The 26,563-nt window shown below is 38.3% G+C and overlaps 1 protein-coding gene across 2 annotated transcripts in view; it reads right to left on the bottom strand.

The window, feature by feature from the left end:
* Positions 1–25,977, bottom strand: part of LOC125278450 — a 53,296-nt gene extending 27,319 nt beyond the window's left edge. For both annotated transcript variants that reach the window (XR_007187147.1, XM_048207648.1), the window contains exons 1-6: positions 25,745–25,977; positions 19,672–20,016; positions 19,221–19,577; positions 9,422–9,523; positions 5,677–6,018; positions 4,776–5,156 (exon numbers count right to left, since the gene is read on the bottom strand). Coding sequence is in view for 1 of the 2 variants with exons in the window: in XM_048207648.1 (XP_048063605.1) it covers positions 4,776–5,156; positions 5,677–6,018; positions 9,422–9,523; positions 19,221–19,577; positions 19,672–20,016; positions 25,745–25,796 (1,579 nt within the window). In the remaining variant the exon portion in view is untranslated. The remainder of the gene's footprint in view (positions 1–4,775; positions 5,157–5,676; positions 6,019–9,421; positions 9,524–19,220; positions 19,578–19,671; positions 20,017–25,744) is intronic.
* Positions 25,978–26,563: the final 586 nt, after the last annotated feature.

Here is a 26,563-nt window from a genome sequence, read left to right as displayed (position 1 = left end):
GCTTGCTCATAGCCCCCCAGCTTAGCCGCCATGTGTTGGAGTTTACCCCGGTGAGCGAAAGGGTCGCTTCCCTGCGCCTTCGGGCCAGGGATAGGTCTCTCACTGTCGTTTGTGCCTATGGGCCGAATGGCAGTGCAGAGTACCCGGCCGTATGTCTTGGACACTCGGGTGAAGAGAGGGGTGGAGCTGTCAACTGATCACCACCTGGTGGTGAGTTGGATCCGATGGCGAGGGAGGAGGCTGGACAGACTCAGGAGACCCAAATGTACTGTGAGGGGAACGTTTGGCCGAGCCCCCTGTCAGAGGGATCTTCAACTCCCATCTCCGGCAGAGCTTCGATCGGATCCCGAGGGAGGTTGGAGACATGGAGTCCGAGTGGACCATGTTCTCCGCCTCCATTGTCGACGCGGCCATTCGGAGCTGTGGCCGTAAGGTCTCCGGTGCCTGTTGTGGCAGCAATCCCCGAACCCGGTGGTAGACACCAGAAGTAAGGGATGCCGTCAAGCTGAAGAAGGAGTCCTATCGAGCCTGGCTGGCTTGTGGGACTCCTGAGGCAGCTGACGGGTACGGCAGGCCAAGCGGACTGCAGCCCGGATAGTTGTGGAGGCAAAAACTCGGGTCTGGGAGGAGTTTGGTGAGGCCATGGAGAAGGACTATCGGTCGGCCTCGAGGAGATTCTGGCAAACCATCCGGCGCCTCGGGAGGGGGAAGCAGTGCCCTGCCAACACTGTTTACAGTGGAGGTGGGCAGCTGTTGACCTCAACTGGAGATATCGTTCGACGGTGGATGGAATACCTCGAGGATCTCCTCAACCCCACCGACATCGTCTGACACCGTCTTCCTCTGAGGAAGCAGAGGCAGAGGGCTCAGAGGTGGATTCGTCCATCACCCAAGCTGAAGTCACCGAGGTAGTTCAGAAGCTTCTTGGTGGCAAGGCACCGGGGGTGGATGAGATCCGCCCTGAGTACCTTAAGTCTCTGGATGTTGCAGGGCTGTCTTGGTTGACATGCCTCTGCAACATCGCGTGGCATTTGGGGACAGTGCCCCTGGACTGGCAGACCGGGGTGGTAATACCTCTTTACAAGAAGGGGGACCGGAGGGTGTGTTACTACTACAGGGGGATCACACTCCTCAGCCTCCCTGGAAAAGTCAGGGTACTGGAGAGGAGAATTCGGCCGATAGTCGAACCTCGGATCCCGGAGGAACAATGCGGTTTTCGTCCTAGTCGTGGAACACTGGACCAGCTCTATACCCTCTTCAGGGTGCTGGAGGGCTCACGGGAGTTTGCCCAACCAGTCCACATGTGCTTTGTGGATTTGGAGAAGGCATTCGACTGTGTCCCCCGCGGCGCCCTGTGGGGGGTGCTCTGGGAGTATGGGGTTCAGGGCCAGAGCAGGAGCTTGGTTCACATTGATGGCAGTAAGTCAGACCTGTTCCCGGTGTGTGTTGGACTCCGGCAGGGCTGCCCTTTGTCACCGGTCCTGTTCATTATTTTTATGGACAGGATTTCTAGCCGCAGCCAGGGGCTGGAGGGAGTCCGATTTGGGGACCATAGGATCTTTTCGCTGCTTTTTGCAGATGATGTTGTCCTGTTGGCTCCATCAAACCAGGATCTTCATCGTGCACTAGGACGGTTTGCAGCCGAGTGTGAAGCAGCTGGGATGAGAATCAGCACCTCCAAGTCCGAGGTCACGGTTCTCAGCCGGAAAAGGGTGGCTTGTCCCCTTCAGGTTGGTGAAGTAGTTCTGCCCCAAGTGGAGGAGTTTAAGTATCTTGGGGTCTTGTTCACGAGTGAGGGAAGGAAGGAGCAGGATATTGACAGGCGGATCGGTGCAGCTTCTGCAGTAATGCAGTCGTTGTACCGGTCTGTCATGGTGAAGAAGGAGCTGAGCTGTGAGGCGAAGCTCTCAATTTACCGGTCAATCTACATTCCTACTCTCACCTATGGTCATGAGCTTTGGGTCATGACCGAAAGAACGAGATCCCGGATACAGGCGGTCGAAATGAGTTTCCTCCGTAGGGTGGCTGGACGCTCCCTTAGAGATAGGGTGAGGAGCTTGGTCACTCGGGAGGAGCTCAGAGTAGAACTGCTGCTCCTCCACATCGAGAGGAGCCAGCTGAGGTGGCTCGGGCATCTGTTCTGGATGCCTCCTCGACGACTCCCTACAGGGAAGGTGTTCCAGGCATGTCCCACTGGGAGGAGACCCCGGGGAAGACCTAGGACACGCTGGAGGGACTATGTCTCTCGGCTGGCCTGGGAACGACTCGGAATTCCCCCGGAAGAGCTGGAGGAAGTGTCAGGGGAGAGGGAAGTCTGGGCATCTCTGCTTAGACTGCTGCCTCCGGATAAGCGGAAGAAAATGGATGGATGGATGGATATTTCACATGTATAACTTATTAAGCAAATTAATACGTTCTGGCTGTGGATATCTAGTTTAACTGCTATTAAAGTGCCTTGAACAAACTCTGATTATCTTTAAAAGATCTGATGTCATCAGTCTAACAAACTTTACATGAACTGAATTCAGTGATTTTCTTCAAAAGTGCTTGATGGCGATTTTCTATGATGGGCTGATAAAAAAAAAAACTTACTGCATCCAAAATTTTCTCAAGTCTTTTGAATCTGATTGTGTTTTTTTAGGGCTTGCATTTTTTATGTCATTTATTACTTACCCTCATGCCATTCCACACCCATAAGACCTTCGTTGATCTTCGGAACACAAGTTAAGATATTTTAGTTGAAATCCGATGGCTCAGTGAGGCCTTCATAGGGAGCAATGACACTTCCTCTATCAAGATCCATAAAGGTACTAAAAACACATCTAAATCAGTTCATGTGAGTACAGTGGTTCAATATTAATATTATAAAGCGACAAGAATATTTTTGGTGTGCCAAAAAAACTAAATAATGACAAAAATATCTTAATTTGTGTTCCGAAGATTAAAGAAGGTCTTAGGGGTGTGGAACGGCATGAGGGTAAGTAATGAATTAATTTTCATTTTTGGGTGAACTAACCCTTTAAGCTGTGAATATTTCACTTCAAAACATTTCACACTCATTTACATTATTAAAAATTTGAAGATTCATATTCACCTTTTAGATTTCACATCCAACATATTCATGCAGTCTATACACAGGGAAAGTAATCGTGAACACACAGCTTTTGTGTCTTTATCTATGGCGTTATTTTACTGTCAAATGTCAAGAGCACATTACTGTGATGCGAGAGCTCATCAATGTAATGCTCACGCGCAAATCTCTCTGCTCGCGTGCGGATTTCCTTTGCTCTCACACAAAACTCAGTGAACTGCACATGGAATTCTTTTGACAAAAAATGGATATTTAATTTCTTTACAATTTAATAATATTAATCAAATGTAACCTAGTCTAACTCCACCGAGGCTCTAAAGTGGCAGCGGCCATCTTGCAGAGAGGCTCCGACATGGCGGCAGCCATCTTGCACCAAGGCTCTGAGGTGGCGGCAGCCATTTTATGTCGAGACTCTGAAGTGGCGGCAGCCATCTTGCACCGAGGCTCCCACGCGGCGGCAGCCATCTAACCCCGAGGCTCTGAGGTGGAGGCGGGCATCTTATGTCGAGGCTCTGGGACGGCAGCCATCTTGTGACTACGGGGATATTCAGGCAGGCAGGAAAGGACAGAGTCGTGGAGGGAACCGGCGGAAGGTGAGCTGACCAGGCCACATGTGTTTCTGATGGGGCTGGACAAGGAGGATACTTTTTCTCTTTAACCTCTTCAACTCCAAAATTAGAACCATTCAAATAGACCAGATTAATAGACTGGACTAGAGAGAAATAGCAGACAGTTTCTATATAGCGAATAGTATCCTTGTACAGACCCATCAGAAAACACGTGTTAAGAGAAGCATCGAGAGAAGCATGGAGAAGCATGAAGAGATCGGGAGGAGGAAGAGACCCATGATGCTGCTGTATTGTTGCTGTGTTGGTCCGGTCTTCTGTCATGGGAAATGGAGTCCAGAACAGATGGGAACTGTGACAGTCAGAATGGCTCTTCATGTTTTAGAGGGCAGATCTTGGTCAGAATGAGGCACATTATGGACCTGGCCTTTTGTGGTTTAGTCAAAGTTGTTGGTATGTGAGACTAGGAGACCAGTTTCAAGAGTGTTATATCTTCAGTGCAGTGAAACACCATAAACGGAGTCAGTGGACAGGGTGAAGAAGGTCTGGCTTTTCTGTGTAAGCATGCACTATTATCTAGAATAGTTAAGAGTAAAGAGTAAGAGAATTTCTGTCTGGTATTATGTTGTGAACTAACACAGACTGATTATGACTATTTACCACTGAGAGAACATCTGCTGGGGAAATACATCTGCCAAACTACAAATGAACAGACTGAGATTGTGCTGAGAATAGACATGACTCTCACAGGTCAAAAGAACAATATTTCCTCCCACAAATTGGTATTTTTTTATATTATCTGCTAATACCTTTTATATTATAATTTCTAGATTTTTTTCTCTTTAATTTAGTGGGAATTTACTTTCCATAGACACTCACATGTACAAACCTAGCACCAGGTGATAAATAATATACATGTTCAGATGTAATTGCTGCTCATTCAAAATGTATTATTCAATGTATATAATTAATAATATATGACCAGCCCAGACAATTATATTTATCACTTAAATGCATCATATTTTTTATTGTAACTATACTGCTTCATCAAAATGATATATTGATCAGGGCAGTTTCTTTTCAAGTTTTTTTTTTTTTCTTCTCTTTTTTACACTTACCCAATTCTAACTCTGTATCAGTTGAAGACACACAGTCCTGGTCCCTGTAAACTTTACATCTGTAAACCCCTTCATCTCCAGCTCTCAGTTTTTTCAGACGGAGACAGAAGTTTCCATCTTTAATATTCTTAATTGAGAAATGAGCTCTTTTGTGATAATCCTTGTGCTGTTTCTCTGCTCGACTCTCACCATCTTCATACAGATGAACTAAATTCCCTGAGTCTGTTTCTGAGTTTGAGTCTGTTTCTGAGTTTGAGTCTGTTTCTGAGTCTGTTCTTCTCCATTCCACCTTCAGACTGCTCTGCAACAAGCTTTTGTCAATCTGACAGGGCAAAACCACTGAAGATCCCAGAGGAATGAAATCACCAGACATATAGAACTCTATAAAGGAATAGAAACATGTTTTAGTGATTTTTTCTTTGGAACCCAACAGATGAGGTTCACCAACAGCTGGAATAGGAGGGAGTGGTTGCTGGTGGGCGACAGTCATGATCTTGATAAGATATACATATGACATCTCAATGTTTTTAATCCTTTAATCTTAGTTATAGCTCTGATTATATAAATATATTAATACATTTCTTAAGATGTATAACTACATATTCAGGATTACAAATATAATCAGATACTATATAATTATCTTGTTTGAAATAATTGCACAGATTCACACACACACACACACACACACACACTTTGAACATTATGGTAATCAGTTGTGAATAACGTGATAAATTGACTGCACTGTAACATGTCTTCACTATCTTGAGTTCTCCTTTCTCAAACATGTAATATTGACGCATCACTAACACACTAAATAATCAAACCAGTTGAAAACCTGTTCTGCACATACTGTACTGTTGATTAAATATTGATTTAATATTTTTTTTATCTGTTTACTTACCCAGAGCCAAATTTGTTTTGGCTGAAAACACACAATCCCTCTTGCTGTGAACTGTACATGTGTATTCTCCTTTATCTTCAGCTTTCAGATTGTCCAGACGGAGGGAGAAGTTTCCTTGTTTAATGTGTTCAGTAAAGAAATGAGCTCTATCTTGATAATCCTTGTGCTGTTTCTCTGGTCGACTCTCACCATCTTCATACAGATGAACCAGATCCTTTAAGTCTTTTTTTCTCCATTCCACCTTCAGATCCTCAGTTAGTAAGTTTGGAGGAACATGACAGTGCAAAACCACTGAACCTCCCAGATTGAAAAACAGGTTACAATCATTTTGCACAATCAAACCTGAGAAGGAAAAGACATTTCATATCAAATGTGAGGTAAATGTTGAGGCCAAATAACCCCAATATCAGCCTCTGTCAGGCTGTTTTAATCACATTACAGGTGCAAACATTTTGTGATCATATTATTGAGACATTGTCAGAAACACATGACCATATTCTTTTGTAAACACTAATGGTTTGTTCATGAATCTAGAATCAAAAAAATGACGCTGATTGATGCTATCAAAACCACAAAAAAAAAAAACTTCACAAAAATATTCAAACAAAAGAAAACAGTCCTTACACAACACTGATGAGCGATCTGTCTATAGGTACTAGATTTTGCTATGGTTTTCCAGAGTTTAGTTACTAGTAACACAAAACTTCAGGACACTTCAAATTTGATTATATAAATTCAACAATACTTCAACAACTGCTACCAGAAATTACTTTAATCTGCCATTTCTCAACTCCACCACCAGAGGTCTCACTCACCTGAATTCTGAGCTGATTGTTCTCAGTGTTCCTCATAAGCTAATCAGGATGGCCTATATAAGCTCTGATTGTTTATTCACTCAGTGCAAAGTATTGTTGGTTTCACACTATGATTCTGAATGTTCTATGTTGGATTTCTCTCTTGGTTTTTGACTGTATGCTGTTTGCCTCTCTGCCTAATTGCCTTGTATATAATCTAGTGATGTCCAAATGAAGCAATGAATCAGTATTGAACCACTTCATCAATTGTTTTGAAAATGGGTTCATTCATTCAAAGCTTCGTTTCAGTGACATCTAGTGGTGAAATTGTAGATAGCAATATAATGTCTGTATGAGTGTAACTAGGGTTTGTGTGAATGATGTAAATAAACCAGCCACAAATAAATAAGCCAGGTGCAGTAGGATAACCAAGGTATAATAAAGCACCTTATTAGGACTGATCAGATAAAAATGTTCCCACATTGGAGAACAGGTTCTCTTCCTAGCTGGATCCATGATGATGATCAAACAATGCAGTGATAATAACAACTATGCAAACTCCTAATACAACAAACCCACATCTTGTGCATCGTTTTGGGTGTCTAGCTATATAGTCCTATTACGCACCTAAAAAGCTGCTGAAGCGTGCGTGCAACAAAAAAATCGCGTCATGAAGCCTCTCGCGATGCGAAGCAGTATCGACTGGTCTGAACCAGTCACGTGATTCACTCAGAGAACCGAAGCAGTTGCTGCTTCGGACGTCATCGGTCACGTGTGTTTTTCCGCACCAAAGCAAGCTCCGAAGCAGTAGTTCAAGAAAAATGCTGCTTCGAGTTCGAAGCTTGTGTCGGAGCATCGGTGTCAGGCGGCCATCACTAATATAATCATTGCCTGATGTGAACCATTCTGTGGATTTTACTTGTTGTTCTTCCTAACAAATCTATGCACATGGATTCAGACCTTCCCTCTCAGTCTGATGCTTCACATCATCTACTATAATGTTAACAAACTTTTGTCTTGTTGACTTTTTCTTAGTGATGGACAGATTCTTGAAACACTGAAGCAGTTGAAGCAAATGTGCCGTAATGCTTTGAAACAATCTGACACCTGTCTCCACGGTGACCTCTAGTGGTCAGAACAGTGTAAATGCAACAAAACTCAGGCCAAACATGCATAACACCTTTTACAAATCTATTGCAAACAGGCACGTGCACACAGAGACAAAAAAGGGGCTTGAGCACCTGCTCTTTTCCTTCCTCGAGAGAAAGTGCCCTTTTTTTCTGGGGTGCTTTTTTTTTTTTTCTTTTTTTTTTTAATAAATGAATATATATTCCTGTTTGCGCTCAGCTTCCCTGTCAAACACATATTTACTGAATAAAACAAATTAAAAAAAAAATACTATATCAGGTCGGCTTTGTCGTGCTCAGATGCCCTCACTCCGCGACACGCCATTCATGCCCGCACGCACGCACACGCGCCCGCCCCACCTCACCTCGAGTTTGCTGCTGGCTGAAAACTTGTGACAACTATTCCCGCAAAAATGCAACTGCTGTCTGGCGATGAGAGGCGAAAAAGAAAAAAGCCCTAGATGGATTCATCCCGTGCATCTCTTTCAGGTAGGCTAGCCTATGTTCACAAACCTGAAAGTTTTGGCTATTTAAGGGTTATTTATACATTTAACGCTGCATTAATAGTTTGACCACCATCGACACATCTGCCTGATTTGATACTAAAGAAATTTATGTCATATTATAATTTCAATTATTTTATTGTGCTATGCATTGCGTTTTGAACCATGGTAAACATATCGGTTGGGCTGTCAATACAAGAAGAGGAGCATCCATGAACTGCATTATTAGACAGTTTTCTAAGGATGCATGGTTTATTAAAACCATTTAAAAATCATAATACAGCATTAGCTACATAATGCTATTCTTAAATCTACGCTTACACAGGATAATATATCAATCGCTCTGTTTTTGCATGTTTGATGTCCACATATTCTTGTTGAAGAAATTACAGTGGCTGTAGCATTTCTATCACAAAGAAGTGGCCGAATATTATTATTTAACTAATAATATATTTGTAATCATGGTGCTTGGCTTTGATTGTGGATTTGATCGTGCTGTGCTGTCTAACAACAAAAATCAGCAGGCTATTTGCGCCCTCTACAGGCATTTTTTTTTAATAATATATAATGCATTAAGCAATAACAGTTCAGGAAAAAAAAAATCTTGATGTGTTCAAATATGCAGATTAGGTTGTTCTGGTTAATTTAGAATAAATCTACAGGTGAAAACAGACGGATGGTAGTAGGCTTAAAACAAACTGCATCTAAATGTGTAGGGTTAGGGTTAAGATTTCTATCCATTAGAGTAAAAGACCAAAATCTTAAAATTGTCCACTTCATGAAAGAAGTATTCCAATAACACCAATAAAATTAAAACATATTTAATATACTTAATATAACTTAATATATTATAACTTAATATATTTAAGGGTTCATTATTTTTTTTAAATAAATAATTATGAGAAGTGTCCTTTTTTCCACTTGAGCCCCTGCCCCCTAAAATGTCTGTGCACGTCCCTGATTGCAAAAGTTTTATTGAAAGTAAAATCTATCAAATGCAATTAACTAGTCATCTAATAAGATTAAATATAGAGTGTCTGTATAATGTGTTCTTTTATCAATGTTCAAGGCTTGTTTCTCTGTTCCATGGCTCAAGATAAACAGGCCTATAAGAGATTAATAACTACAGTCATTAATTTTAATTATTCTAATGTCTAATTAAAACATCTACACATGAATAAAACTGATCAGAGATCACGTAAAGCCCACAGACACTTGTTCAATAGTCCTCTTTTCACTTTCACTTTTTTTTTTTTTTAGGTTCAAATGTATTTTGCACTGAATCACAGCAAATCAGAATATGTTCCTGTTATAGTTGTACCTTTAGTAGTTGATCTGCAGTAGATCAGACAGCAGAGCAGAAGAGCAGATCCAGACGCAGACATACAGAGGATCATCACCATTATGTGTAGAGCAGAGAAACCTGAGAAACACACACAGTTATTGGACAATGATATTATTGTGCAAAATTCCTTATATTGCACAAATTTGTCCCTAAGATATGATAAAGCGGGACACACACAAGTATGATGTCAATTTAACACATTGCATGCATGATTTCTTTCCTGACTAAGACACAGTCACCACTAAAAGATCTGCAAAAGTTGAACACTTACCCAAGTGTTAAGTTTCAAAACTCTTCACACAGAGATCACAACATCAGTTTGTTAGGTCATGTTTTTGTCTAAATCATGTTTTTTAGATCTGTGTTTTACTGAATGATGAACTCAAACCTTTGCTAGTGTTCTGGAAAGATGAGTTTATTTGAGTCATGAATGAAGTGTTTTGGTAGTTTTAGGAATTTTGAATGTGAAATTAACTGCTGTGAAGCTGAAAGTTGGTCAGGAGAACTGTGTGAAGAGTTATGTATAAATGACCTGTATTAAGAAATGTGTAAAAAACAAACAAACTGTAATTTCATTACCATTTATACAAAATAGGACATTTTATGAATAATTTCATATTGTAATGTAAAGATGGACCATGTAAAATTTACTTAAAGAATTTCAATTTACATGTAAAGAATTATTAACAGTAGAGGTGTGTCAATCTCGTTTTGTAAATACATTTTACAAATTAAAATATTGTGTAATGCTGCCTGTCGTTAGTGTTTTAGGTCATTGTTTTATGAGTAATAATGTGTGCTTCTTGCTACCTCTGCTAATGTTGTGGAAGAATGAGCTGATATGAAACATGGATGAAGCCTTTTGTTTATTTTAGTGGATTTTGGATGTTTGTTAATTGGTCTATAAAAGAAGGAGTTTTTCCAAGTGCTTGGAAATCTGCAATAATTACACCAGTGTTCAAATAATGTGATCACATCTCTATTAATTATAGGCCAATTCGTATCCTTCCAGCAGTATCTAAAACGCCAGAAAAATGGATTTCTGATCAGATAATATCACATTTGAACTGTATTCCATTCTCATTAAATCTGATGCAATTTGAGTTTTGAAAGTATCATTCTACAGAAACTGCAAATTGTTTTCTTTTAGAAAATATAAAATCTATATTGGACAAAGGAGGTGTGGTGGGAGATGTCTATCTAGATTTAAAGAAAACATTCAACACAGTCATGAGGTTTTAATAAATAAGTTATCAGTTTATAATTTCTCACCAGAGGTAATTAAATGGATAAGATCATACCTTGCTGATAGAAAACAGTGTGTTTCGGGTAGGCCATAAGACTTAACAAATAGTTGCTAATTATGTTGGCGTACCTCAAGGTTCGATATTGGGTCCTTTGTTTTCCAGTTTGTATATTTATGACATTACAATCAATAGAAATACTCTATAAGCAGGCTTTTAAATATTTTAAATATTTAAAATGTCTAATTTATATCATCATTGTAAAATGTTGCTATGATCTTTTAAACTGGGAACCTCCACTTATTAGAAGTCCAGTTTATTAGAGAAAAAAAAAACAAAAAAAAAACACAAGTCATCTATTAGAGCCATTACTAGAGGGGATATTATATGGAAGTAAACTAATGCCATATGTTTTTGAAATAAAAAGCTTGTTGAATTGCACTACTTGAAAAAAAAAAAAATGCATTACATTAACCGTGCTTGTATTTTAATGCATTGTATTTTTAGGGCTTGCATTTTATGGGCAGAAATTCAACATGATTATATATTTAAATTGAATATTTCAATTCAAAACAGTTCACACACATTTTCATTTTCATAGTCTATGAGGGGTGAATTCAACAAAATTTGCTGATTGCCAAGCAAACTGAGAGGAGAACTAACGTGTATACGCACGCCAGCCGTCTGGCCAAAATCCCATAGTATTCAGGCGTCAGACGTAAGATATGAGACGTTAGACGTCACGGTCACGTGTTGGAGCTGCGCTCAAAGTGCGCGGCGGCGATGGCGGCGACGTAGTTGAGAAAGTATATTTTTTTACTTTGCGTCTGGATAACGTACGTGTGGATAAACGTCTGGATAACGTACGTGTGGATAAACGTCTGGATAACGTACGTGTGGACTAACGTCTGGATTTGTATGTGTGGATAACACTAATGATATTTTAGCTTTATTCCTATTTTGCCCAAAGGAAGCTTTAAGGTGTAAAGTTCATAAGTTGGAGGAAGCATTACAAATCTGTCTCCCTGATTGAAGCTTGGCCATTCCTCCGGCCACCTCTGTTGAGCAAGCACCGAATTAACAGCTGACTTTTCTCCGTTCAAAGGACACACCGGCCATTCCAGCTGAACTAAGGCCTTCACCTCTTAATATGGAAAATAATAATAACAAGCCCAAAAATGCATATAAGTGGCCATGGTAACACTGCAAGTGCGCGCTTGGCTTGAAGCAGCTAAACAAATAAAACACAACAGAGTCGAGCTCGACTGTCAAACGTGTTTATTTTTTTTTTTTTTTAAGCGCATGTTTACTTAGAAAAATAATGGAAAAGTGCTGCAATGGCATAAACAACCTTAAGGTTAGAACAACGAAATAAACAAATATATTGCATGGTTATACACGCTCGTTTGAGATGTGTTGCATTAATTATTATTAGAAGACTTATTTATTTGTTCTCATGTGCTTGTATTCGATTTGTCTAATAAATTGAATTACTATATTTAAGCTTTAGTTATATTTTAGGTGATGTTGCTGGGCAAGTGAATTAAGAACAGTGCTCAGTGCCGGCGCGATCACTTATATTTTCTTATAAAAGCGGGAAAAAAATAAAATACTCAGACATTTATGGTCACCTTTATGTAACACATTTCGAATCTGTGAAGGGTTAAATAGGCCTATTATTTTTGTACACTCACAATAAAAATAAAAAATTGCCTGTAAAACAAAGAATATAAAAAGAATTATATTTTGTTAATATGTTTATTAGGTAAAATAAATTTGCGCATAGGTTATTTATTCCTTTAGGATTTAATCCTGTTTTTCTCCATTCAGAAGCGCTGCAGGTGCCTGAAGATGATGATGATGATGAATCCTCACATTCTGTTGTTTATTCTGCTATTCCTTCATGTAGGCTAAAACGAATTAAACCCTGGGATTTTATTAATAGGTCACAGACACGTATCCATTGTAATTTCGTTTAATTCTAATTTTATTTTACTTTGTCGGTTAATGAAAAGATAATGATCTCGTCGGTTGAAAGTCAGAGGGGAAAAACGAAATGACATCCACAAGGCAACATTTCTAGTTTTCGTTTAGTTTAAGTTTGTTTTACTAATATATATATATATATATTCTTATATTCAGGTTTATTTCGATTAGCATAAATGTTTTAATAGTTTTAGTTTTTGTTAGTTTATAACCCTGCCTGGGAAAAAACATCCACAGAACTGCAGTCAATTTTCCAGCTGTTTAAGCCATGAATATTTACAAATATTCACGAACTAATTATTGCCGTCTGGGACACAATCTCAGGCCGGGAGTCTCAGACTCGTCGAAGCCAAATACAGTTATTGATGCTCGGGAAGCTAACAGCAATTTCTTAACGATCAGCATTTATCTGAAAGAGGTTCACCTGAAAATGTTGTCCAATAGAGGGAGCCACAGGATAAGGAATATTTTAAGCTTATATTCCTTATTTTTAAGCTTATTTGTTTCCATACTTTTTAATGTATAACCATTAAATTTCTTTAACCATGTTCTGACAATATAGTTTTACTGTACATTTACATATGTGAAATGCTTATCCCATGAATAATTATTTTTATTTATTCTAATATGCTGCCTTAACTAATATGGCAGTTTGTTCTGCATGTGTATTTATTTTTTCCAGTATTATATAGGCTATAGCTTAAATTAAAACTTCTATTAAAATATTACATGATTGAAGTGTTTGATAATAGGCCATAGCTTGCTCTCTGAATTAATCTTTTAATTTCGAATTTGGTCTTTTAATTTAACTGTCTTTAATGCTTCATGCATTTTTTTAATAAAGGATTTCTATGGGGGACAAAACTCTGAAACAACATGTTTTACTTAGATAATGCAGTAATGTCATTATCTTAGCAGTAGTGTTTATGACAGGAGAAATGTGTTGATTAGTTGTCTCTGGTTGTCATTGACATTAAGCGCAGGCATTTTCAAGTTAAGCAATAGCACATCTTTTAATGTCAGTTATTGATTGGCTAATAGTGTCGGTTATGTTTTCATCAACATATTTAAACAAAATTAGGAATGGAGAAATATTCAGTGATTTTGAGGTGCTTAAATGTTAAATGTGTTTTTTTTCTTTTTTCTCAAAACAAACCAAAAACACTAATTTACAGAACTTCAGACAATTTACAAAATAACAACTGGCAAAAGTTACTTCAGACGTCACGGCGCAGACGTCACGTAGCTTCTCACGTAGCTTCTCACGCGGCTTCTCAGGCGAGAAAGGGGGCGACGAAAGTGTCACGTTCCTTATCACACGTCATTGGTCGCGGCTTCTGCTCACGGCAAGGTACGCGACGATCGACACGACTGATTGCTTAGTTAGCATCGTAAATAGCAAAACGACACCCCATAATAGTCAGGCGCGTAAACGCTCAATTTGCGTCGCGCCATTCGCACGTCAATTGCCGCGCTAGACGCTTGGACATCTAGACGCGTGTTTACATTGACTTAACATGTAAAGACGCTCCAGACGCGTTCGGTGTAAACGCAGCATTAGAGGAAGTCATTCATTTCATTTATTAAAACGGACAACATTAATGGAGCAAGCGTTAAGTGCATGTGTGATGATTATCAGGGACAGTATGCAAAAAAATAGTCAGCTGATGAAGACACACAAGTTGTGTTTACATTTAATTCAATGTCTTCGCTGTTACTTTCCCTGTGTAGCCTGAGGGAAACCCCAGTACTGCAGCACAGCTGCGATATTAAGTTAAGGAAAGTTATATGTTTATCTCAGATTTAATATTTGAACTGTACATCAGCATCAGGGAATAACGTTATAATCTCGTTCACTGTAGAGAAAGCTGCTTACATGTAGGCTACCAGTGGTGGACGAAGTACACAATTCAAGTACTTGAGTAATATTTTTATAAATACTAAAAATGTGGAGATCAAATATACCACCTATAGTGAATTTCTTTTGAGGTCTGGTAAAACTTGACATACAAAAATACTTTAGCTATAAGCTCTTATGTATGCACGATTAATCAAAAGAACGCAATCTTATTCTTAAATGACAACGATTCAGTTATGTCTATTAAACCCTTTGAAATTACGATCATACCTGAATATTTAAACCTGCTTTTGCATTGCCATCATGTAAGCTATATGTTTTGCTACTTCTGTGTTGCAAACATTAAATAATAACGCAAGTATTACAATAACAATTTATAATCCGAATATGCACTGATTTCAGTGATAAAAACGAGTAAATTACCTTTGAAACTAATGTTATTACACTGTTCTGCCAGTAGGTGGTGTCCAGTGACTGTTAAAATGTATTTGATATATCAGAATCATTAATTCAAGAGATTTGTTAAAAAACACTGGATGCAACAAGTCTTCATTAATTTCAAACGATTTTGTAATGAATTTGTATAAATTAATTTTTAATAGGCTAATTTATAACATTTTAAACATTTCTAAATAGACTGATTTATAACAATAAATTAGTTGTTTAATCTTTTGTTTTAAATTAATGTTTAATTTAATGTTTTGGTCCATGATATTGGCTAATATGATGGTTTTTGATAAATCATTCAGTGGGGTTTGACCTGTGGGATGCAGTTAGACAAACAAGCTTATTAATACTGAAACCATCCAAGCGCCCCATTCTGAGCCATTTCTAAGATATGGACTACATTTTGATTAATATTATTAAATTGTAAAAAATTTAAATATCCATCTTTGTCGAAAGAATTCCATGTGAAGTTCACTCTCAGCCAATAAGATATCACGTAGCATTTTCATGGATCAGTCGTCTCTTCCGATTGGTTGATAACTTTTGACAGCATTTAATCCATAAGCAAATTAATTTCTGCAAGAGCACGGAGAGATTCGCGAGCGCACAGGTACAGTTTTAAAAATAATGAGTAACGATATGTTTTATGAAATGTAGTGAAGTAAAAGTTGCTCAAAATAAAAATACTCGAGTAAAGTACAGATACTTGAAAAATGTACTTAAGTACAGTAAGAAAGTAAAAAATACTTTGTTACTGTCCACCGCTGCCCTCAATACATCATACTCCAGGATTCCCACTCGGGACATAACACTTAACTTATCTTTATAGACTAAATACAGTGATATGAAAGACCACCGAACTCACACCTATACTATACTATATAGGCTACAGGCAAGCAGGCGGACTCAGAATATGGATGTACAGTAACATGCAAAGTTTGACTCTAAGCGTTTCCTAGTGAAATACTGGCATTAAGTTGTCTTGACATTGGATGGTCCATATTTGCAAATTTAGGGACTGTCTATAAAGTTACTTACGACATTGGTTTACACATTTCTAACTTCAATATCATTTGAAGATAATGACTTACAGTCATAAACTGTGATGTGCTCGTGTAGGTGTCAAGCATGATGCACACTGTTTAGATTTTTTTATATTTATAAAATAAATGAAAAGATATTGCTAATTATTCACTGCATAAGCTTATATTTATTTTAATATCAACAATCTAAAATTATGGTATACATTTTTGATATTAAATAAAACAAACTGTCAAATCATGTGTATTACTATTTTTCACTAAAATATGAGTTCATATTTATTATCAACAGTCTAAAGGTTGTGCATCACACCTATATGAACACTTTACAGACTGTAATTCATTCTCTTCAAATACTTTAGAGCTTTAAATTATGGTATATTTTGTGTACGAGCATACAGTAGGCTAAGTGAAATAAAATGATATTTACATATGACTTGACAGTTTATTTTATTCAATATCAAGAATCTAAAAGGTGTACATCGCACCTGAAACCTACATAAACACATAGTTGGTTTCATGACTGTAAGTCATTCTCTTCATGTTATTGAAGTTAGAAATGTTGTGTGTAACTTTAGAGACGATCCCAAATATGCAAATATGGACTATCCAAATGTCAAGACAACTTTATGCCAGTATTTCACTGGGAAACGATTAGCATCAAACTTTGCACATTACGTTCATATTCTGAGTCGACCTGCTTGCCTGTAGCCTAAAGTGCGAGTTTGGTGGTCTTTCACTGTATTTAGTCTATAAAGATAAGTTAAGCGTTCTATATGTCCCGACAGCAGGGGAATCCTGGAGTATGACGTATTGAGGGAAACCCCAGTACTGCAGCACAGCTGCGATATAAAGTTAAGGGAAGTTATATGTCTATCTCAGATTTAATATTTGATCTGTACATCAGCATGGGGGAATAACGCTATAATCTCGTTCACTGTAGAGAAAGCTGCTTACATGTAGGCGACACAGGGAAAGTAACAGTGAAGACATTGAATTAAATGTAAACACAACTTTTGTGTCTTTATCAGCTTTTCTGCATATATACTGTCCAGGGGTGTAGACATCATTTCAGAAGTGATGGGGAATGAAATGTTGGGTGTAATACCAGGTTTTATCTGACCTTTGTCTAATTGATAGATTTAAAAAAAAAAAAAAATAACATCTCTTGCTTTTAATTTGAAATCAGTTTGCTTTTAATAAGAAATCAAATACCTGGAAAAAACCAGAGGCAGAAATAAATATAGAAAAAAAGAAAAAAAATATCCTGGTGTATGGGCTATTGTACACCAGTACACTACAGTGTTCTCAACTATTTTTTTATTTATTTTTTCTCAGTGATATGCTTGTTATTTCCTGGAGTTTTGATGCGTTTTATATACTTAATAAATGCTTTGTTTCATTAAGTATATAACCCCCCCAACCCCCCACTCGGGTGCGCGCGCACGCACAGCACCCCCAACCTAAAACATCTTCCTGTGCCTCTGACGACAAGTCATACATAGACTATCTTGTCTCTTTGAATTTAAATCAAGATTTATTCACAATGGCCTCTATGTAAACACTATTGCCTGAAAAAAATGTGCAGTGGACGAATTTAAGTTTTATTAAAAGTGCAGGGGACATGTCAGCCCCGTCCCCCGCGTATTCTACACCCATGATACTGTCCCTGATAATCATCACACATGCACTTAACATTTAATCCGTTACTGTAAATCCATTTTAATTAATGAAACGAATGACTTCCTCTAACTGTTGCTCTGTTCTTCATCAACACGCTCTTGCACCACCTGCTGGTGAGGACAACTAACAGCAGATGGAGATTATGCTCGGTACTCTACTGCTTTTCCTGCAGTTCCCGGGTGTGAAATGTTGAAATTTGAACCACTGAATTTGTGGACGCAAAATAAAATGGACCAAAAATTCCCTGCTGAATATTATAGGCTGTATTTTTGAACAGAATTAATATTTTGGAAGTAAAATTAGAAAGGTAATGGATTATTAAATGTTTAACAATGAAAATGTCTGTGAAATGTTTTGAATTGAAATATTCACAGCTTAAATATATACAACCATGTTTAATTTCAGCCCATAAAAATGCAAGCCCTAGTGATGGGCAGATCGAGCCTTTGTGAAACACTGAAGCAGTTGAAGCAAATGTGCCATAATGTGTCGAGGCTTCAAAACAATCTGACACTGTCTCCACGGTGACCCCTAGTGGTCAGAGCAGTGTAAATGCAACAAAACTCAGGCCAAACATGCATAAAAACACCTTTTACAAATGTATTGCAAAAATTTAATTGAAAGTAAAATCTATCAAATGCAATTAACTAATAATCAAATAAGATTAAATATAGATTGTGTGTATAATATGTGTTCTTTTATCAATTTTCAAGGCTTGTTTCTCTATTCGATGGCTCAAGATAAACAGGCAAATAAGAGATTAATAACTACCATCATTCATTTTAATTATTCTAATGTCTAATTAAAACATCTACAAATGAATAAAACCATATGGTAAAGCCCACAGACACTTGTTCAATAGTTCTCAGAGAATCTGCATGATTCATGGGTTCACTTTATCATCGCCCTCTACCGGTGAACCATTGAAATTTCGAACTGCTTTGAAACGTTTCGAAAGAGTGATGATGTAATGAAGCCTCGTTTACTGAAATCACGTGACTTTGGCAGTTTGATACACGTTCCAAATCACTGATTCGAAACAAAAGATTCATAAAGATTCGGAGCTTATATAATAAAAATAATAAAATAATAAAAAACTTATATAATAAAAAACTAAACTATATAAATATAAAAACAATATATTGAATGATTTTAATGTTGTTAGACAAGCTAAAATTGCCCTTTTTATAATTTCATGCAAGTATTATGAAAAAAGAAATTAAATACGGGATTGAAATGTGCTTTGTGGGCGACTGAAGTTTCAGCTATCATGTGCCTCATGAAGATCATGTCCTGAACTGTGTGTGTGTCTATTAGCTGTGTGAATTCATCTGATCTGTCACTCTACACTCATTTCTTTGCTGTTTAGTTATGGTCCATTTAAAAAATGGCAGCTGTATTCATTGGAATAACTTTGTTCTAAAATTTGGAATCTTAATAAACTGGACACAACTGCACAACTGGACATAAATGAATAACTAAATGACACTTGTGTATTAGTTATTTTTATGACTCACCCAGTCTGTCCAGCACAACAGTTGCATTGGCTGAAGCTCCTCCAGCAAACACTTGACACATATAAACTCCTTTATCCTCAGTTCTGACGCTCTTCAGTCGGACAGAGAAGTTTCCTTTGGGGATTTCAGCAGTGAAGAACTCAACTCTGTCTCTGTATCGCTCATGTGATGACTCTGGTAAAGCCTCATTGTCTTGGTAGAGCAGAACCAGAATTTCTTCATCTTCATCAGTTTTCTTCCATGAAACCTGTTCAAAGTCTTCAGGAGTGATGTGAGAGTCTACAGAGCAGTTCAGAGTGACGTCTTCACCCACAGACACAGATATGGACCGATCCGATCCTGAGACCAGCAAACGCTCTGAAAGAACAAACAGAGTAAATATCACAGCAGGAAATACAAATTCAGTCATTAGTTTCTGTAAAATCATAGTGAAAATGAAGAAAGGACTCACCAACATCTTTAATTTGAACCACAGTCTCTCCAGACTCCTGCTGACGGTGAACCGTACATGTGTATTCTCCTTCATCTTCAGCTCTCAGATTGTCCAGACGGAGGGAGAAGTTTCCATCTTTAATGTGATCAGTAAAGAAATGAGCTCTATCTTGATAATCCTTCTGCTGGGACTCTGGTTGACTCTCACCATCTTGAAACAGATGAACTAAAGTCCCTGAGTCTCTTCTTCTCCATTCCACCTCCAGATCCTCCATTAATAAAGGTTCATCAACATAACAGGGCAGAACCACTGAAGATCCCAGAGGAGCAACCACAGGACCAGAGGGACCGCGCACAACGAATCCTGAGACAGAGAAATTAAATAAAGTAAATGGATACATACTAACATAGAGCATAATTACTGACATGAACAAGTATTTATGTACAGTAGATGCATTTAGGGGTGTCACTAGGGCTTGACCCCAAATGTTGTTTTTGGTTTCTAGATGTTTAGGCTGTTTACTTACACATGTGTACTCACATTTTGCTGTATACATTTACTGCACAATTATAGCATCACAATATTTCATCTTGGGAAAAATAATCCAAAAGGTTTTTTAGACTCAAGCTTCAGTATATGACCATTTGTTTTACAATAATCATGCTGTGATGATAGAGGAGAGGTCAGAAACGTCTCAGGTTACGTATGTAACCATAGTTCCCTGAGAACAGGGAACGAGACACTGCGTTTTACCGCATATGGGGAACGTCACATGTGAACCGCTGTCTGAAAGCAATGTATCAAATCACGCCAATCCTATTGACCGGCGACTGCCTATGACGTCATCAAGACGCGGCCCGGAAGTATAAAGGAGCCGCCAGTGAAGCAGTCAGTATCTTATCGTCTGAAGGGACTGTTCAGCAGGCAGCCCCGATGCATGGCAAGGAACGCAGTCTCTTGTTCCCTGTTCTCAGGGAACTATGGTTACATTCGTAACCTGAGACATTCCCTTTCGAAAGGGAACTCTACACTGCATTTTACCGCATATGGGGAACGATATACCCACGCTGCCATGCTTGAGAGGAGTGCATGCCAAGAAGATGGCTAGACAAACGTCAACGGTCCCTTTAAGGGAATGAAGCCAATGAGCTGGAAGGAACCCCCACCAGTCACTAGAAGGGGGACATAGTCACCCTAAATGCCACCAGGGAGGCCGACCCAGTCCGATAACAACCTAGTCTTGGCCAGCAACCTGTCTGAACACAGAGCCTCAACAACGCATTCTTCAGAGAAGATATCCAGTAAGAGCGACTGCAAAGAGGCAGTAAGCAACTCAGACCCGAGCATAGAGGTGGGCACCCAGGAGAGCAGGACTCAGTTAAGTGCTCTTAACCCTGAGTTGCTCTTATTTGCACTGAGGAGGCTGTGCACTCAAACACCCTGACAGGGGGAGCACATTAATCAGCTTGGGGGCTGGATCACAAACGGGAGCCCTCAACCACTGACCAGCTTAGGGAGCTAAGCACTATGCAGGACGACCTTAACAAGGGGAGTACAGAGCTCAACCTAACAGATAGACCGTACTGTAGGCAAAAAATCATGGAGGCCCAAGAAGGGGCCTACAACATGACAACAGTTCTACACAGTGTAAAAATGAAAATAACACAGCAGCCTTGTTAAAGGCCACCATGTGAAGCTACATGTTTAATCTGCTTAAGTTTCATCACCTAGAGTGGTCCCCCTCCTAACACTCTCCCAAGGCAGCTGCAGTCTGCCAAAAACGTGTTCCATAATTTCCAGCAGCTCCGCATATGCAGGGCAGGGAGGCTTTGAGATCTCAGCAGGCTCACCTGCTCTCTAGGGCTAGAAGTTAGAAGAGCACTCGCCGCTGAATCCGATGACGTCATCCAACAGCTCATCCTCATCAGCTGCTGGGGGTTGAGAGATTACACTTCTCACAAACACCTCAGTGAGCTTCCACCTGAAAATGATTTCAGCCACTGCTCTGCCTCGGCACAAGCAGGGCCATAACCAACAGGCACAGATGCCGACACCTCTTCCCACGAGAAGAGGGCCAAACGAGAACGAAGCGTATAAATAGGCAGACGCTCAGAATTCACACAGACAGCGCGCTCAAGCACTGTCCACGCGTGCTCTTTTCCCAGACAGAAAAACACACAGATTGTGTGTGTCACCGAGTGTCAAACACCTGGGACACGGGTCAACACACATTCTGAAACGTTTGTAGACATAATAAAACATTCTTACCGGATTCGAAGAAATCGCGATCAGACAAAACAGTCCCGAAAGACGAAAAGATACTGACTGCTTCACTGGCGGCTCCTTTATACTTCCAGGCCACGTCTTGATGACGTCATAGGCTGTTGCCGGCCAATAGGATTGGCGTGATTTGATACATTGCTTTCAGACACCGGTTCACGTGTGACGTTCCCCATATGTGGTAAAACACAGTGTAGAGTTCCCTTTCGAACTCATGTTATGTGTAGTGTTTCATAGTGTATATGTGTGTGTGTGTGAGAGAGGGAGAGAGTAATGTTTCTTTGTGTTCACCACATCCATTACCTCAAACTTTGTTATGTAAAATGTATATAAAAAATGATCTTTTGGCCTCAGTCCCGAATGGTTTTAAAACAAATGCTCCGTGTGTGTCTTCAAAGATACAAATTCCTATGATTATCTCTATCAAATTAAATTCAGTTTCTTGTTTTTGCACTTCACAATCAAACTGTGTTTATAAATCATTGACAGAGACTATTTCACTTTTATTGTTATAGAAAAAAAAAAGTTGTAAACACTGGGTCAAATCAGGTAACCAGGAAATATGACCTGAGAAAAAAAATCAAGACAGACTGACACACCTCAACATGACATTACCTGACATGAAATGTTAATCAAATATAAATATAAATCTTGTGTTTGAGCTGCTTCTTTGTCTTCCAGCTCTGCTCATTCTGGACATTCTGAACTTCATATCGAGCTCCAGTTCATCCATAAAAAAAATTCATAAAAAAATACTTGATTTAAATTTTATTTGAAGACATGCTGTAACCAGTTCTACTTTACTGTGACTTCTGTTGAACTGAAGCTAATCCAGTCAAACAAGTTATGATTAAGCTGGAAAAAATATCACTATGAAAAAATGAAAAGCATCTCTAAAGGAAGTAATCTGAAACTCATTCTTAGAAGATGAAGATCTGAGGATGAGATTTTTCTCTAACGTAAAATAGAGTTGTAGGAAAGAGATTTGAATGTGGAAGCTGATCTGTGCCAAACTAAACTTTTTTGTACACTTCAGTAAATACCCAGCAGGCACACAACGTCATTAAATGTTGCAATTTGACTGAATAAAAGTTTGAGTGACCGAAATTCAATTTCAAAACAATGTCTATTGTCAACATCAGTTTGATGTAGAATATGACGACAGCTGACATTGATACTGTGTTGGTTTTAAATCATGGTATCTAGTAACCAACAGTCGACGTCTAATGAACGTCATAAGATTAACATTCACACAACGTCAAAATATAGCATAATGAGACATTGATGTTTTGTTGGTTTTAGGTCTTGGTATTGTGATGGAATTTTAATTAATCATAACTATAACTATTAATCATAATACTTGCAGTATTAACATTTATATGCTTTGGAAAACCAAATGTCCAACTCTTTGGTCAAATGTCCGAATAACAAAAGGGGAAATGACACTAAAAAGTTGTCTCAATATAAACTCATTTTGAGTAACAAACTGCTGTAATCAAGAAATCCAGATTTGCTTTTACCTAGTAACACAAGGGTTTGCTGAATTATACCTATGAAGAACCAATAATAGTGGAGAAAAATTATGTAATGAATCATGTAACATTTGCACTCCTTTTGTTGGTGGGATTCTCTGTGATTGATACGAGATGCTCCGGCTGTGATTAAAGCATATTCAAAGGCAATGTCTGGAGTCTGTCTAATTATCACTGCACAGCAGGCTAACCCTCCCACAGTAAACAAAATAACAAGTCAGAAAACACAAGATAGAAAAAATGGAAAAGATATAGGTATATTTTGTGAATGGGATACTTAACGCTGATTGGACGAGACAACTGTCAATCAAGACATGCAAGAAAAATACAGCAGGCTGCGGCAGCAGAAAGTCAATTCATATCGACATCTGTAAATATTAGAGCTGTCTGTTTAACCGGCTGATTTAGTTTATACTACAGGACTGTTGAAAGCTTGAATATGATTGGTTCTAAGGTGTGCAATTATTTTCAGGGAAACGTGGCTAAAGTAGTTCTAGCAGGTCTTGACCACATTACAGTTTCATACCACTTCGCCAAATTATTTCAGTTATTTTAAAAGGTTCATAAAGCCTATAACCGCAAAAGAAACAAAACCCACAACGACATCGACCAAGCTAATAAATATAGTAAACGACAAATTATTGTCATGGAGTTTGCCACAAAATACGATTATACCCTGAAAGGTCATACTCTCTTTCTCTCTCTCACTCAGACACACACACATAGTAGGGGAGAGCAGGGATGAAAGTACCATTTTACACAAAAATGTAATTTTAAAAGATAATGTTTTAGACAGCGATATATTTTTGCTGTGGTCAGTAACTCACAAGTGTGGTCTATCAATACCAGGCAGAATTTTGTACAAATGTAGAACGGCTTCAGTATAATTTCACTTTGAACATAAATTGCACATTGTTACTTTCGACCCCGTCAGGTGGGACGAAAGTAACACAATACAAGCTAGATTTTTTTTTTGTGTTAGTCTTGTTCATATTAAATATACCTGACTATGACTTTTTTTTTAATATGTAACAACAAACATATTTTGTCATTTATCTTTGCAAAAAAAAAAAAAAATTAAATTACATTTTCATTTTAAATTGAGAATTTCAGTTTCAACAAATGTTTCAAAAGTAACCCTACAGCACAAACTTGAATTTAGAATATATATATATATTTTTTTTTTGCCAATGTCAATTTATTTTGTAAAACATTTTTTCAACAGCATAAACAATATGAAAATTAAATTAAATCAACATAATAAGCAGTAGACCTAGTCATGTTTCCAATCCAGCTGTTTTTATGCATAAATTCAAAATATGCATAAAAACATCTGAATAGAAACACTGCAAATTCATAGGTGGGTGTGGAAAAGCTAAGGTTTGGCTAAAAACTAAATGTGACTAAGGTAAATGTAAACAGATTGAGTGAATAAATGGAGACACAGAAATCAGCAACAGATATGTCCAGAAATGCCCTCTCATGAACATCTGGCTGAATCAGACCTCTGTCTGTCTTTCTGGCCCTCACTCTTGGCATATTATGCTAGTATAATTCGACATAAACATGTTTAAATGCTGCAACGCAGAGAAAGCACCACATTAGCAGTGGGACAAAAGAAACGCTTGTTGTCACCAGCGCGGGACGAAATAACAAGTGTTACTTTCGTCCCGACAGGAACATCTGACATTTAAACCCGAATTACTTTCACACTGAAAAATACTGACAAGACAACTTCAGGATGTGTTACAGCACTAAATAACCTGTAGTTTGATCGTTATTGTGACACATGAAACGAGAAACACAACTTGTAATTAGAAAAAAGTACCGCTTCCGCAATTTATTTACCGTATCTAAAAACGGAAAGGAAGACGAAATCACATGATATTTGGCAGCTCCGTCAAGGGTTGCGTGCTTAACGTGCTGTCATAACTTGAAATGCAAATGTAGTCGGGGCTCTGAGAAAATCGCTTTGTTACTTTCGTCCCGGTTCTCCCCTACGGAAACACACCCGCACAGAAACACACCCGCACAATAGCAATTTAGTTTTATTTTACAGTGTTTCCAGTCAGCCATTTGTCAGCGACTGTAAGTGGCCACTTTGACGACTTTATAGACCGCATTAAGTCTTATAAATCAGCACGACGAAGGGCAGCCATGATTGAGGGGCCTTGAAGCCAAATAATATATAGTTTAGGAATCGAAATAAAAAAGAATTGACCATTAAAAATGTTTTGTTTGAAGAGAGAGAGAGAGCGCTAATAATAGCCTGTACATACCATCAGCGATCATCAGCAGGACTGACACCAAAACACAGTTCGTCTGGAGCATCTTCAAATGCTACATTACACCAAAACGATTATGTCCTTCAGCTATAAATAATCACAAATATAAATGTTCCTCTGACGGGAGCTCGATCATGTTCGTGAAATGTCCGCGGAACAGTTTTACTTTCACTTATTCTTTACTTTCAATTTTAAACGGTCGGCTGCGTGGAGTCAGATGATCAGGAAGGAAGTCTTTAGTCTAACTTACTGAAATACATTGTTAATGCGGGACTGAATGTAATTGTTAAATAACAATATAATGTATATTATATATTATAATGTATAATTACTGCTTAGCTAGAAAATGGAAGTTGAAAATTCAACTAATTGTTAAAGCATATATATATATAAAGGCCACAATACTAATGTTGTCCACCAGAGGGAGCCACTGTCAAATACATTCTGCTGTTTGTTTTTGTTTTTTGTTTCCTGTTCTGTTTAGTTAGTCAGTAATAATCATTTAGCAGATGATTTTATTCAAAGCAACTGATAAACGAGGAGAACAATAGAAACAATCAAACTAACAATAGGTTAGCATTCAGTTTGTCCTTGTTGGTTAGACTATTTCAGTTTTGTTTGTTTCTCAGTCTTGCTCATGTGACCCTCTCAAGAAAAGCCTGATGTAGTTTATTGATTCTTTATCTCTGTGTTCACAATATCTGCAGTTCAGTCAACATGCTAAAGATTTGTGAGGTTTTCATAGGTTTTCAAACAACCCAAAGACATGCTATTGAGCGATACAGAGAAAGAGTTGAGTTCTTCACTGCCAAC

The sequence above is a fragment of the Megalobrama amblycephala genome, linkage group LG1 (assembly GCF_018812025.1).
Source record: "Megalobrama amblycephala isolate DHTTF-2021 linkage group LG1, ASM1881202v1, whole genome shotgun sequence".
Lineage (NCBI taxonomy): Eukaryota > Metazoa > Chordata > Actinopteri > Cypriniformes > Xenocyprididae > Megalobrama > Megalobrama amblycephala.
Note: the sequence above shows the minus strand (reverse complement) of the source record. Positions and strands in the feature narration are given on the sequence as shown.